This window comes from Gorilla gorilla, chromosome 7 (assembly GCF_029281585.2).
Source record: "Gorilla gorilla gorilla isolate KB3781 chromosome 7, NHGRI_mGorGor1-v2.1_pri, whole genome shotgun sequence".
Lineage (NCBI taxonomy): Eukaryota > Metazoa > Chordata > Mammalia > Primates > Hominidae > Gorilla > Gorilla gorilla.
The window spans coordinates 125,448,862-125,464,898 of record NC_073231.2 but is presented as its reverse complement, the minus strand read 5'-3'; the positions used below and the strand labels follow the sequence as shown (position 1 = coordinate 125,464,898).

At 39.4% G+C, this 16,037-nt stretch overlaps 1 protein-coding gene across 15 annotated transcripts in view; it reads left to right on the top strand.

Annotated features, from left to right (window-relative positions):
• The window catches only part of ENPP2 (ectonucleotide pyrophosphatase/phosphodiesterase 2), a 116,891-nt gene that overhangs the window by 62,421 nt on the left and 38,433 nt on the right, over window positions 1-16,037 (top strand). For 8 of the 15 annotated variants that reach the window (XM_055349355.2, XM_019032658.4, XM_055349356.2 and 5 more), the window contains exons 9-11: window positions 3,392-3,447; window positions 9,919-9,984; window positions 10,631-10,703. In XM_055349355.2, coding sequence (XP_055205330.2) covers window positions 3,392-3,447; window positions 9,919-9,984; window positions 10,631-10,703 — 195 coding nt within the window. Of the gene's footprint in view, window positions 1-3,391; window positions 3,448-9,918; window positions 9,985-10,630; window positions 10,704-15,371; window positions 15,528-16,037 lie in introns of all 15 variants that reach the window. The other 7 variants (XM_055349343.2, XM_055349347.2, XM_055349339.2 and 4 more) reach the window with 1 other exon arrangement.

The following is a 16,037-nucleotide window of genomic DNA, read 5'->3' as shown; positions in this document are numbered from 1 at the left end:
TGCCCCACCCATCCCCCGGTCTCCTAGAATTCTGTTTATCCTAGCTCAATGCTTTCGAATGCAAAGGAATGATTTCCCTTCGAGGAACTGCTAGAAACACTGCACTAGTAGTTTATGTTTTTTGAAAAAATGTTTTTGGCTAATATTTTTCTTTTTCCAAACTTCTCCTTTTCTCCCAGAGCTACATGCTGAATTTGAGAAAGTGTTGAATTTCATATTTAACCTACTTGGTTCCTGTGGAGGAAGCCTTTTTGATTTCTAATAAATAGCACATCACAAGATACAATGTCATTCCCATTTGTCCCCTTTTCACAAAGCAGCATCTAGGACACAAATGTTGAAAGCTGGGCCTCCAGATAAAGGAAAGCAATGCAGGGAGTTTTGGGATTAGAGGGAGAAAGCCCAAACCCAGTGTTTTCTTAAGCTTATTTTTTTAGTTGTATGATTTTTTTTTTTTTTTTTTAAAGACAGAATCTCGCTCTGTCATCCAGGCTGGAGGGCAGTGGTGCGATCTCAGCTCACTACAACCTGTACCTCCTGGGTTTAAGCGATTCTCCTGCCTCAGCCTCCTGAGTAGCTGGGATTACAGGTGCCTATCACGACTCCTGGCTGGTTTTTGTATCTTTAGTAGAGATGGGTTTCACCATGTTGGCCAGGCTGGTCTCGAACTCCTGACCTCAGGCGATCCACCCTCTTCGGCCTCCCAAAGTGCTGGGATTATAGGCATGAGCCACCACACCTGGCCTGATTTTTTTTTTTTTAAACTACCCTCTGAAGAAATTTATATTGCATTCAAATTCAGAGAAACTTTGACACTTATATCTCTGAATTAACAAGGAACCGGGAAGCTTCTCTCTCTCTCTCTCTCTCTCTTTTTTATAACCTTATCGGCTTGTATTCACTTTTCTTCTTCTGGACCAATATTTTAGTGCCTTTTTTCCCCCCCTTGGGAAAATGTGCTTTTCATTTTAAGTATTTTATCTTTTTTGTTCAGTTTTTATACTTTTCTGATCATGCTCTCAATTTTCTTTTTGAAAATGTGGTCAACCTGACTTTTACCAAGAAACAGGCAGAATTTTTCTGCTTTTTGATTTTGTTTTTAGAAGAAATACAAATTTTACCTTTAAATTGCCTCCATAGTTTACACTGTATGCTTCTAAGACACACTGCTTTTTAAAATTGGTTAGTTTTTTTTTCTGATTACAAATAAGTTGATTGTCACTGTAAAATTGTTGGACAGTACAGAAAAATATAAAGAACAAATGATCTTAATTTTGCCATCATAATAATTTTAACATATCCTGTCATTTTCACTCTGTGTGCTCCTTCCTTTTGACACTGCAAAGACCTCTTCCAGTGATCTTTTTTCCCTAAGGATTACTGAGTTAAATTAACTCTCAGAACTTCCTGTTGCCCTAATGACGCCAACATCAGCATGTATTCTACTGTATACTTTTTGAAAGTGCAGGGTCATTATTTGAGAAATTTGTATTAAAAATGTGTTTTCCTTTAGGAAACTCCATATTAATCTTAAATTTCATAGATGCCAAGTATTGCCTAGTACAATCTTCTTGGAAATAGCAAGGCAGTACATCTAGGAAGTTGTTTGGATATTGGAACGTGCTAAGATTGTGTATAAGCAATTAAAATAAGTATGAAAATAGATCCCTTAATATAAGGAACTGGCCTCTTTGGGAACTGGCATGGTTTTATAGTGTGTCCAGCACTTCATTTGAGCTCATCTTCTTGCTGGTGGAGCTGCTGGAACAAGAATGAATGAAAGTCCAGGACACATTCTGAACCCTAGTTGGGCTGGGGTTCCTGGAGGATGCCAGAATTTGTCTTTAAAATAGACAGAGCTTTGGACTAAATGGAGTGAAGGACTCTCAGAACAATCTGAGATTCTTATGTCTCCAAACATCCCAGGGAACCAAAAGTCTGGCCAAGAAGGTCTGGTCCCTCAGAGCCATGTGAACAGGATGAGGCCCCTACCTCTCCCAGGCTGATGAAATTCACCAGCAGCTCAGAACCCACAGACTGAAGAGTGCTCTGTACGTTCTCCTGCCCCATCCCTCATTTGCCAGCTACAGTAGCTGTGAGTTTGGGGCTGAGGATTTCTAGAGGCTCCAAGGGGTCTGGAACCCTTTTCGAGCTTTCCCAGGGCAGGTATCCCGGGTGATTTTGAAACAATGGTTAAGCTTCTGGATGTTCTCCACCTCCCAGTTACCCATTTCCTCAAAAAATAAGTTGTCACTCTTTAAGGATACTCTCAAAGGCTGGTGACAATGAAACCAGAAAAGGGGGTGGCTACAATTCCCAGATCATTTTTGTTTTGGTCTTAGGCAAACCACAATTCTCTCTCGTATTTGCTTCCATTCTCTTTCTTTAAGTGAGGGGGTTTCTTCTCATAGACTTCTGTTCAGTGGGACACTTGCCATCTTAGGCTGTTTTTAATATTACTAGAATAACTGGATTATTTATTTCCATTATTGCTTAACAATAAATACGTAAATTTATCGAGTGTTTGCCAGATGTTAAAACACTGGTTTAAGGACTTTAAATGTATTAACTCATTAAAGCTTAGAATAATCCTATATGCTAGATAAGATTATTTACATTGTAAAGGAAACAGAAACACAAAGATATTAAGTAACTTGCCAAAGGACTACATAGCTGGTAAGTGACAGAAACAAGGCTTAAAATCCAAACTGTCTGGTTGCAGAGCCCAGGTTCTAAACTCCTATATCTTATGCCTCCCCAATAGTACACGGTGTAAAGAATATTTTAAAAACTTTAATGAAATGCTTGGTTCACTTGACTTATTCTAGGAATTTTCCTCTAAAATAACATTTACTAAAAGGCTAGGTAAAAGATATAGGAAAAATCAAAATTAAAAATTAGCCTTTTTCCCCCTTCTCATTCATCTAGTTTAAACTAAAACAAGACAATCTGGGTTCCAAAATTCTGACATCTGGATGCCAAATTGGGGCACTCCTCCTTGAGGCTTTCAATAGTAAAGGAAACATATGGCCCACTCTTGGGTCCTTTGATGAGCAGAATTATGCTGCATAAGTTAATTGTTCAAAACAATGATCAGAAAAGACAGGTACAGAAGAGAGAGGCTTTTGAAATAAAATAAGATTTTAAAAAAATATGTTACTAGAATCATAGCAGGAGCTTTTGAGAGCTTTTGCAGAGAATATATTGAATAACATTTGTGGAAATAATGATTCTGACTTCCAGATGTGAAAATAAATGGTTGCAAATAATGGAAAATTTATGTTGGGGTGTGAGTAGAGTATAAGATATCTGATCTAATGTATTTAAAAACTTTTTCTTCTTTGACAAAAACACAGAACACATTTTAAGCCGCTTATATTTTCCTCATTAGCTATGGATTACAGCCACCAAGCAAGGGGTGAAAGCTGGAACATTCTTTTGGTCTGTGTAAGTTACCTTTATTTTGTCAATGTTTATAAAATGACAGCTATGATTCAATTTATAAAACATCAATTTAAGTTTTATTTTGTTTCAGTTAAATGTGAAAATATAGAACTTTTGAATATTTACTGAATCAAAATAACCTTCCAGGTGTTTTTTTTCCTGAGATCCTCCCTCTGTGCCTCATCCTACCTTCTCTTTGTCCTCCAGCTCTCCTTTTTTCCATCCTGTCTCTATTTTTTTTTTTTTTTTGAGATGGAGTCTTGCCCTGTCACCCAGGCTAGAGTGCGGTGGCACAATCTTGGCTCACTGCAACCTCTGCCTCCTGGGTTCAAGTGATTCTCCTGCCTCAGCCTCCCAAGTGGCTGGAATTACAGGCACCTGCTACCACTCCCGGCTAATTTTTTGTATCTTTAGTAGAGACAGGGTTTCACCACATTTGCCAGGCTGGTCTCAAACTCCTGACCTCGTGATCCGCCCGCCTCTGTCTCCCAAAGTGCTGGGATTACAGGCATAAGCCACCGTGCCCAGCCCCATCCTCTCTTAACAGAATGTAAGATGGTCTCTCCTCCTTCCGGATGTCCTTTAGATTTTTCTATTCCTGTTTGTAGGTTTTTGGTAACTTGCCATCTAGGACATGTATATTTCTCTTAGACTATTTATGGCAGTGGTTGTCGTTATCATTTTCTATAAATATATGACAACATATTATATTTATTTTGGTTCACAACTTAAAAATATCTAGATGGTCTCAGGCCTCTGGGGAGCCGAAGGAGTGGTCTAGAGATTGAAAGTTCCAGACAGGAGACCAAGGGGAAGCCTCTATTTTCACCTCATTTTCCCACTGAACTCCAGGATTTTTCTAATAAGAAAATGGGGCTCCTTCCCATCCCTAAAGAAGTGATGGGGGGATAAGCAGTTAATGTTCATAAGCCTTAAGATGAATCTTACCTAATAAAAGTATCAACATGTTGATGATTTTTAAGGTTCCTTAGTAAGAAAAGGAATCTGTTTCAACTTTCACGGGGATTTTGTTCCCACTGAGATGTTCTTTCCATCTTTTTTTTTTTTTTAAACCACCTAAAGCTGTTTCTGTATTTGCCTGTATGCCTAACAAAAATCTGACTATTCTATAATAGCAGTGTGCTGAGAACCACTGCAGGCTCAAATTAATCCAGAACGGTACTGTCTATACTCTCTAAAATCAGAAATAAAAGTAGCTTTTTCAGATTTGAAGGGCTAAATTGAAATTGGGTTTGGTGATTTGAATCTAGCACACACTGTCCCTTTAAAAGATTTCTTTCTTTCTTTTTTTTTTTTAAAGAGGTTTCTGAGCTGAGGAGTAAGTGTAGGTAGGTTGGAAATGATACTGCTTAATATAAACAGCATGTTGATTTACCAGTGTTATCCTATGTGTGACATTTCTTTAACTCTTGACTGTCATAGACGCTCATAGAAGTAATTTCTTCTGTTCTGTAACATATTTGCCTGGCAGAATGCAGAGGAGCCAACAACATAATTAATACTGAGTCCCCACCTTTGCCCCCCTGAAACTGCTGCAAAGCCTCATTGAAAAGGCCCAGTGTTCTGGTTTTGAATGGCAATTTTCTCCACCCATTTGAAATCACTTATAAGAAGGTGGCTTTTGTATGCTCCAAAGATGTCTGTAGCTTTCATTTGCTTCTCAGACTATTATTTTATCTCTGTATCCTGAAAGTGACTTGGATTCCTTTTTTCCCCTTTTTTTTTGAAGTATTTTACAACTTGAAAAAAATAGGATCACACTTTCAGTTAGTTAAGAGAATATATATGTCAAGGAAATCTACACAGTGTATATTCTGAAAACTTAAAAAAATTTAGAACCTGATTCAAACCATAGACTTAGACTTTGAAGGCCATCTTTTTAACATGGTTCCGTACTGCAACCTAGAATTATTCTTGCCTTTTAAATGATAGTATTTCATTCTGAAATAATCTTAGGCTGATGCTCCATTCTTTTGTGCCAATTCATGTTCAAAGACAGTAATTCCCATTATGTATGATTGTTTACGTTGATTCTCATCCCAGCTTGGCTGCTTATTAGATTGGTGACCTTGGACTAGTGATTTAATGTCTCAACAAATCCATGTCCTCATCTTCAAATAAAAATTACAGTATCTTCGGCTGGGTATGGTGGCTCACGCCTGTAATCCCAGCACTTTGGGAGGCTGAGGTGGGCAGATCACCTGAGGTCAGGAGTTCGAGACCAGCCTATTCAACATGGAGAACCCTCGTCTCTCCTTAAAAAAAAAAAAAAAATACAAAATTAGCTGGGCATGGGGACACATGTCTGTAATCCCAGCTACTTGGGAGGCTGAGGCAGGAGAATGGCTTGAACCTGGGAGGCAGAGGTTTCGGTGAGCTGAGATCATGCCATTGCACTCCAACCTGGGCAACAAGAGTGAAACTCTGTCTCACACACACACACACACACACACACACACACACACACACACACACACATATATGGTATCTTCATCATGGGATGTTGCAAAGATGCAATGAGCTAACATATTTAAAATGCTTATGGCCGGGCCTGGGGGCTCATGCCTGTAGTCTCAGCACTTTGGAAGGCAGGTGGATCGCTTGAGCACAGGAGTTTGAGACCAAGCTGGGCAACATGGCAAAACCCCATCTCTCCAAAATATACGAAAATTAGCCAGGCATGGTGGCACGTGCCTATAGTCCCAGCTACTTGGGAGACTGAGGTGGGAGGATCACCAAGCCCGAGGAGTTTGAGGCTGCAGTGAGCTGAGATGGCACCACTGCACCCCAGCCTGGGCAACAGAGTGAGACCCTGTCTCGAAAATAAAATAAAATAGGCCGGGTGCGGTGGCTCAAGCCTGTAATCCCAGCACTTTGGGAGGCCAAGGTGGGTGGATCACAAGGTCAGGAGATCGAGACCATCCAGGCTAACACGGTGAAACCCCCTCTCTACTAAAAATACAAAAAATTAGCCAGGCGTGGTGGTGGGCGCCTGTAATCCCAGCTACTCAGGAGGCTGAGGCAGGAGAATGGTGTGAACCCGGGAGGCGGAGCTTGCAGTGAGCCAAGACCATGCCACTGCACTCCAGCCTGGGGGACAGAGCAAGACTCCATCTCAAAAAATAAAAAATAAAATAAAATAAAACAACATAAAATGCTTATTAGGGTATTTGGTACACAGAGAACAACTAATAAATGGTATTTGTTTTCTTATTCACATTCTCTCTTTCAACATTGACTAGACAAGGGCTATATATGACTTAAGATAATTTGCTCTCCTTTACTAGTAAATACTTAACTTAGGCTTTTTTTTTTTTTTGACCATTTCTAATATACTTGGTCTCATGACAAATTCTCCATCAATCAGTGGTAGTGAAGACAGCAACATGTACCCCATTTCTTTTTTTGGTCTTTCTTGGTCAGATTTATTTGTGCTGTCTGTGCATTGTATTTGAATATTTGAAATGCTAATGGCTAAGGGCCATGTCCTTTTGGTCTCTGAGGTTATTTCATAAAGATAACCTAGAACTCCTAGGAAACAGAGACAACCTTGTCCAACTCCTCATTTAAGAGATTAGAGGCCGGGTGTGGTGGCTCATGCCTGTAATCCCAGCACTTTGGGAGGCCGAGGCGGGTGGATCACTTGAGGTCAGGAGTTCAAAACCAGCCTGGCCAACATGGTGAAACCCCGTCTGTACTAAAAATACAAAAATTAGCCAGGCGTGGTGGCAGGCACCTTTAATCCCAGCTACTTGGGAGGCTGAGGCAGGAGAATCGCTTGAACCGGGGAGGTGGAGGTTGCAGTGAGCCGAGATTGTGTCACTGCACTCCAGCCTAGGCAACAGAGCAAGACTCCATCTCAACAACAACAACAAAAAAAAAAAAAAAAAAAAGAGAGAGAGATTGAGAGGTTAGAACACTAAGGCCTAGAGAGGTTAAATGTTGCACCTAAGGTCAGAGGTAGGATGGCTACTCAGACCTCCAGCGTCCTCATTTTATTCTCGACACAAACACAATCAGCCCCTGCCCAGAAAAGAATTATCACTTGCTTATCTTTCCCCCAAGAAAATGACGACCCCTCCATAATAGTCTTTTTGGTAGGAATATCTTTATTTACGTTTACACAAATGCCTTAAGCCCAATATGCCCTTAACAAATATTTTGTGAATGAATATATCGTCTCTGCAGACCTATACATTTAGTATATAACAATAAAAGCTAACATTTTTCTAAACCCTTTCTATGTGCCCAGCACTATTCTAAATGCTTTTCGCTATTCTAAATGTATTCTCTTTTCACCTTTACTACAACTTTATGAGATAGGTACTATTATTGTCCTCATTTTCCAGAGGCATCAAAAGTTTAGATAACTTGCCAAGTCTTATCACCAGCATTTGTTGGAGTCAGGATACAAACCCAAGCACTCTGGCCTCATAGCTGGCGCTTTTAATTCCCTGTCTACTGTTGTTCAAGTACCCCATCCAACGAGGGCATTCAGGGGTGAGCCTTCTGAGCTTGACACAGATTCTGTTAGTTTGTATTTTTCCATTAGTATTAAAAGTGGGTTCATTAGGGCCCATTTCTGTGGCTTAACACCAATTACGTAAAATAAAGCAGCTTTTAGGCAGATAGTGAAATAAAGTAAAATGAAAAGGCTCTGGCATTCACTTTTTTTTTTTTAAAACAGGAAAGAATTCAAAGTATGCAATTATTTTGCTCAGATACAAAGGATTTCTAAAGCTGAAGAATTAAATTCCTTAAGTGATTAACCTGGCTTTGCTCTGCCTATTTCTAATTCAATTATAGGATATAGTGATCAGGGTCACATTTATCCAATAACATTGGAATATGTTTAAATTTGGACTCATTTTATGGCACACATGATTTTCTGGTCTTGTGTGATAGTTCCAGAAAGAGAGGGTGCCTGGGGAATGACAAATCCCTGTGAGCTGGATGGTGATGGGGGAGGAAGAGAAACCACTTGATGAGAGCCCCGGCTTGAGGATTTATCCTTCTCCCAGCTCTTTCACTGCTCATGTCCACTGAGAGTGAAAGTTTAAATGGCTCACCAATGTTCCACAATAATTTTTCCTGACCACATTTAAACTTGTGCTTTAGTTTGAATTCATCGTGAACATGCCTCTAATTCCTGGTCTTGGATCGGGGAGTGAAAATGCATTCTGTGCTCCCTGTTGGGAAAGAGTGGGTGAATTTCCCCTGACTAAAGATATCACTCAGCTTGTGAGCATCTGAATGTAACTCAGCCGGGGATGCAGTACTGTCATGTTAGCTGCGAGGCCTTAGAGCCCTTAAAGCTAGTGCCAGACTTAGGGTAATTATATTTCAACAGAGGAAAGAGACTTAAACACAAAAGTTATTGTGGATGAAGATTATACCCTTTTTGTCAGTCTCTTAATTATATGTGCCTATTCTTTTTTTTTTTTTTTTGTTTTTTGTTTTTTGAGACAGAGTTTCACTCTTGTTGCCCAGGCTGTAGTGTAATGGTGTAATCTTGGCTCACTGCAACCTCTGCCTCCTGGATTCAAGCGATTCTCTTGCCTCATCCTCCCAAGTAGCTGGGATTACAGGCATGTGCCACCATGCCTGGCTAATTTTGTATTTTTAGTAGTGACAGGGATTTGCCATGCTGGTCAGGCTGGTCTCGAACTCCTGACCTCAGGTGATCTGCCTGCCTTGGCTTCCCAAAATGCTGGGATTATAGGCATGAGCCACTGCACCTGGCCTATTCTAGATTTTTACAGGGCTGGAAGAAAATGGCAAGAATACCTTCCCTAACCCATTGTTTTATAGAGGAGGAACTTAAAGTTTCAGGTTAGACAGTGTTTCTAAAGTCATACCATTATTTAGAGGCAGAATGATGACGCATTATGATCATTAATAAAAATACGTTTTTAAAGAACTTACTGTGTCTTAGGCACTGGACATGCCCTTTCCTTGTCTTGTCTCATTTCATCCTTACAACCAAGCTGTACAGTGTCCTTTGCTGTTAGCTTTATCTTACCGATGAGTAAACTGAGACCGAGTGGTCAAGAGAAGTCACACCGCCAGCAAGAGGCGGATTGGGGATGTAAGTACTGATCCCTTTATGGCCACAGCTAAAGGCTCGACAGAATAAATGACAATGATTCTGAAACCAGGGTCCTTTCTGCTTGTAGTGGAGTTTCTGATTAGCAAGACAGGTTCCTCATTCTGACTGTGAATCAGAGTTTCCAGTGTAGTCTTCTGTGGAAGAGGTTGAGCAACGTAATATGTTGCAAATGGAAATAGTAGTTTAAACGCTAATTCGAAAGAGGGCCTTTTACTACAAATGAAGTGAAAACAGATGGTGGTAAATAGAGAGCATTTGGCCTGGGTGCAAGAGCAAGCACTCATCAGGCTTGAGTTTGCGGAAATGAAACCTAACAACATGCTTTGCTTGCTTTTACCCTCCAGTGTCATCCCTCACGAGCGGAGAATATTAACCATATTGCAGTGGCTCACCCTGCCAGACAATGAGAGGTATTTATTTCTCTCTTTCTTCTTTCTTCAGTACATTTCTATCTTAGTTTAGAATTGCGTGAAACACTAGACTGTGGAATAGAGGCACAGCCAATGTTTGGAATTAAAAGTTTTGTGGTTCTTAGCCTTAAGTGTTACTTCCCTAAGAAGGATACAATAGACTTTGGTTATTGGTACCATTTAATTACTTGGATTACTGCAGCTATTAATTCTGTCCACTACAGCAGAGCCGAAGGGAGTTTCTGGCTTTGATAAATGAACCAGCAGCATCCCAAGGATTGCAGAAGTATAAAGAGAGATGCTTCTCTGTAATGGAGTTAGTTGTTGTTTCAGGCTGCAGATTGCACAGCCCATGTGAATTACCACCAGGCTCTGTTATCTTGAGGGCCAAGGATCCGAGTACAGGTTCAAGTTTTCCTTTGTGACTTTTGATTCCTGAAGGTGGTTCCAGACAGTTACCACAGATGGGGTGGTGGTCATAGAAGCAACAGAAAAAAAAAAAGTTTTCCATGCTAACATGAATAGTAGTTAAAGGACAAATTAAACTTGAGAACATTTTTTTTTTAAATGCGTTTTTTAAAAATATGTGATATTTTTTGTTACATGTGGTTTAGGAGAGATTCTGAACCTTCCAATTTTCTTATAGGCCTTCAGTCTATGCCTTCTATTCTGAGCAACCTGATTTCTCTGGACACAAATATGGCCCTTTCGGCCCTGAGGTTAGTGGTTTAGCATCTGCCTGAGAAGAATCTGTGGCCCTGGGCTACCTGACCTACTGACTTTATTTCAGGATTTGTATAAAGTCTGGATGGATGTTTGTATCTACAAGGTTTATGCAAAGTCAAATAACTACAAGACTAAAAATTTTTTAAAAAATCTTAAAACTACCTGTTTCTGTTACAGGAGCTTCATTTCAGATTGATTTGATATTTAAATAATAATATATCCTAAACTTGATGTTAACAGGAGATGGGGTGTATTCTAGCCTTGTGGGCGTCAGTTGGAGGGTGAATAATCCAGAAGAGTTGGCATTTGCCTTCAATGGGCTAGGCATGGAAAAAAATCTTGAGATGAAACCTGCAATGCAAAACGTTGTAAATGAATTTCAGCACCCTTGAAATGATTAGGCAGTTAAGAGAGGGTAGATCAGCTAAGCAGCTCCAATAACCTTGGCAGATATAATACAATCAACTTGGCATAAGTTATAGTCATGGACCCTTTTGAATTTAATACATTTTGGCATAGGTATATATACTGTGAAATTGTCACCACATTCAAGATATGAACATAGTCATCACCCCCCAAAGTAACATAAATTCTTGAGAAAAATATACCACTGAATGAATCTGCTTAGCAGAGCAGGCTGACTTTTTTTTTTTTTTTTTTTTTTTTTTGAGACAGAGTCTTGCTCCGTCACCTAGGCTGGAGTGCAGTGGTGCAGTCTCTGCTCACTGCAACCTCCACCTCCCAGGTTCAAGTGATTCTCCTGTCTCAGCCTCCCGAGTAGCTGGGATTACAGACGTGCACCACCATGCTCGGCTAATTTTTGTATTTTTAGTAGGGACAGGTTTCCGCCATGTTGTGCCAGGCTGGTCTCTAACTCCTGACCTCAGGTGATCCACCAGCCTTGGCCTCCCAAAGTGCTGGGATTGCAGGCGTGAGCCACCACACCCAGCTGAGGGTGACATATTTTTATCAAACACTCAGCCATCATTGTGGAAGACAATCTGTGAGGTAGTGTCCAGTATAATTTCAAATTCAGAAGGTGGGAAAGGAATGGTTAGAAATGTTCCCACATTTTCAGCATAGATAGTAAAAAATATGATGGAGTTTGCAAATCTAAACTTTTAAATATTTTTAAATATTTAAGTAGCCTAGTAACCCATAGGACACTGCTGACTACAATTAAGTTCATTGTTTTCAGATGAATTAGAAATACAGGTAAACATATCTTGGTTTAAACATACTTGGTTAAACATACTTGGTTTAAGTATTTTTGACAATACTTAAGTTTTTTGACAATACTTAAGTATTTTGACAATACTTGCAGCATGTGACCAAGGAGTCATAAGTGTTTCTGAATGCTTTGACATCAATTCAGAGGTGATTTATTTAAGCACTAGTAACTAATAGCTACGTAAAACCACTCTTAGTCTTAAATCACTGAAGTTATATAAGTCAGATGCTCTTTTTCTGTCCCTTTGAAGTTTAACCCGTCTTGTATGATTGTGAAACACAAATGATAAAATGATAAACATCTGCATACATGATGCCAGCAAAGAACACCAAAGCAAGAATGGCTGTTTTTAGATTGACTTTCTTTGAGATTAACCTAAAGGGAACAAAAGGGACCACATTTTATCAAAATGTTCACAAAACAAAACAAAACACCTAAGCAGTTCCATGTTCCCTACTTAAAAGTTTGACTTCTTGGGTAATAGCATCCCCTCAAAGAACCTGTGGGGTAGGCAAAACGGATTGGTATAGCCATCCTTTTAAAAGTAGGACTCTGGTACTTTTGCTTGGCTGCTAAGGGGAGAACTTGAAGATAGCACTACAGAACTTTTGACTCCCAGAGCACACTCCCTTCCATGGAACCATTTAACCCTCCTGCAGTCCAGGAGATAAGCAAAGTGGTCAGTTAATAACTATGTTCAAATTATACAGAACATTTTCTTTATGGCAAAAGTTTGGCTTTTAATAATACAGATGAGGTATAACTCAAACCTTAAAAGTTATATGGCTTAATGATAAATGTTCTTAATCAATAAACATCTTTGGGTTTCTAATATGTGTAGTTGAGTTACAATTAAATGCATGAAAGTATATGTTTGTGTGAATTAAGAAACAAATAAGTTTTTTTGAAGGTACTGAGTAGAGAATAAATGAAGCGGGATACAGGATGCTTTAATTTGCTATAATAATTTTTCTATGCCCAGGGTTGCTCATAAATATATAAATAGAGATTTTTCCTATAGTACCTTTGAATTAAGAGTTGAAAGTATTCATGTTATGTTTTTTTCAGTATTACTACTTCTTGCAGCTAGGGTATTTTCATATGCCTACTGGATAAACTCTTAATTGGGTATCTTGGAGTATATCTTCAGTAATGGTAATCTGATAACCTGGTCATTTTCTTCTCATAAGGCAAAGGATATTTTCAGATTTCAATTATTTCTCATCTGGTTCTAGGAATCTTATTTTAACTGAATGAAAAACAAAGTAGTTCATACTTTTAAAACATGAAACCAAAGCAAGTCAGCAAAAATTCTCTTCTATTGTAGGCTAATTGGTTTATACACCTGTGTATCCTATATGCCTACCTATATATCATCATTTACACTTATTATACTTGAAAAGATTATAACATACTAGTTGAAAGATTATTTTAAAATCAGTAACGTATCTTTTACATATAAGAAAATAACCTATATTTGAAATTTCATTGAAATGATTTTAACTACCAAAATGCTATATGCTACAATAAGATGAATTCAGTTGAAATTTGTGCTTTATTTGCTAAATATTTGAGTACACATTTTTTCAGGATGATTCTCAAAAGCTATTAAATGAGATGACCAAACATTGAGTTAATAGTTCAAGAAATGGTGTATTGCTCCTGGTTTCAGAGTGTAATGGTGAATGTTCAAAAATATGCTTGCTTTTGATTATTGGCGCAATCTTTTTCTTTTTGACCTTCTATGCTTTTTCTGTGACCCCTTGTTCGGCTGCTCTTCCGGGCCTACAGGCAGAGCTTTGGCTGGCTAGTCTCTACCTTCAGATGGCAAAGTATCCTGAAATGCAGGGAAATTTGCACCTCTACCTCCCATCCTCTTAATAACCTCAGGCTAAAATTTCTAAATTCAGGCTAAAGTATGGCTGGTCAGTGAAAACTTAGCTTTCATGTACCTCTAACATTTGAAGAAGGAAATACATGCGATATAATCACTGGATGAAAACCCAGTTTGACTAAACCCTACTCTTCTGCTCCTCTAACCTGCTGCAATTGGAAGGGCTCACCTTTGGAGTCTTTGGAATGTTGAGGTCTCTTGCAAATGGCATAGAGTTTGATGGGCCGACTTCAGCGCTAGCAGAATGTATTCAGTGACCATGAAACGGAAAATCCTCTTTTCCTTTTGCTGCTTTTCTTATGGAGATTTGCCTAAAACTAGGAGCATTAAAAAACAAACAAACAAAACCAAAGTCTTTGGGGCTGTGTCTTTTGATCGCTTTGGTGGAGAGAGAGGATGAGACAGAAACAGAAGTGCCTTTGCCGTGGCTTGCCCTGGAAACAGTGAAATCGCATGGCGGATGTTCCCCTTCTTGGATACACTAACATTGTTCCTCCTCCCGCCCCTTCCTGCATCTGAATGGCTCTCAAGACATTCTCCCCCACCCCCGAGAGAAGTCAGTGAGGTAGACAGCAAGGCTTGCTGCTTTAATTCACCTTTGCACCATCAGCAAATCAGGGGCCTGTTTTTCCTCCAGCATTTGGAAATCCCAAAAGGTTATCTTCAGTTTATGTGTCAACTTCACTGCTCTCTAGATTTTCAAAAAAAAACCCATAGCATGCAACGCCCCTTAAAAGCAGGTTTCTGATAGCAAGAGCATAAGTAGACTCTTTCTTGGTCTGTATATACCAAGACAAAAAAGAGATGACTTTTTGATGACTTTTTAGATTTTACCTAATTTTAAAAGGACTTTAACTTAGAGTTCCTCTGTACTGAAAACCTTAATTGTCAGTGAGTTCTCTCTCCTGCTGAAAGTCCTGATTTGTGGGAGTACATTTATGATTAAGGAGGATTACTTATTATTTATGTTTCATTCCATCCTTGGTTTTAAAATTTTTCACTGGATCCTTGCCAATGAAGGTGACAGTTGCTTTGACATAGTTGCTGACGTGAATAGAAAGATACCTGTCAGATTCTGAATTGGAATCACTTACATGAACCTCATTGTCCTCTTGAAATGACCAAGTGGCTAGTATTTAGCCTACTTTTCAGTTAGTTCTTTATAAATGGAGAGCTTTTCATAACCAAAGACCAGTCTCTCCCTAATGCAGGAGTTATGGAATACAGAGCTTGTCTAATGCCACCTTCCCATACATCCATAAATATCAGCCAAAAGAAACCCACATGACTAGATTTTCTTAAATTGGATTCTTGTTCTCAGCGAAGAAGCTGTGACAACAGTATCAACATCAATTTAGGAGGCTTCTCTCCATAGAGTTCCTCTAATCATCCATCCCTCATTCCAATTTTTTCTCACTTAAGGAGCCTTAGTTATTCTGAGACTCTGCTGATCCCAGATGGGAAAGTGTAAGCTTTATATCTGACTCAGAGGGACAGACGACTTCTGAGTCCAGACATCTCTATCCGCCAGTACAGGAGAGTAGTTATGGCTCACCTTTTACTCCGGCTAAGAGACCTAAGAGGAAAGTTGCCCCTAAGAGGAGACAGGAAAGACCAGTTGCTCCTCCAAAGAAAAGAAGAAGAAAAATACATAGGATGGATCATTATGCTGCGGAAACTCGTCAGGACAAAGTAAGTTTATCTATTGTTCCAAAGCTTTGTGGCGGGCAGGTCTGAGTTGAAGGTTGCCTTCAGTGCCTTGGTTGGAAAATCGGCTGAGCAAGTTTTAGAAACACTCTGGTGCCTTGACTTTGGCTTTGAGTCCAGAAGAATGTGGTACTTCAGAGGTTAACACTGATGTGAAGACTGCCTGAACTCAACATGACAGGAAAAAAAGAAGTCTTTTCCTTTTTTTAAGAGTTAGTTGCCCTAAAACTAGTATTAACATTTAGGCTGGAGTGACTATTAAGATTGGTTTTGTTTGTACTTATCCACAGAATCAGTCACATGGTTTGTGGCCCTGGTTCTTGAGAACAACCCTGCAAGGTAAAGGGAGGTATTCTCAAAGACAATGTGGATTTGAACTCAATAGGAAGTTGGCTTAGATTAGGGGTCTGTACCTTCAGAGATCAGAAAAGGTGTAGGTTGTAGAGAAGGAAATAGCTAAGACAGAAAGAAAGAGAAAATAATGGGCGGATAGAG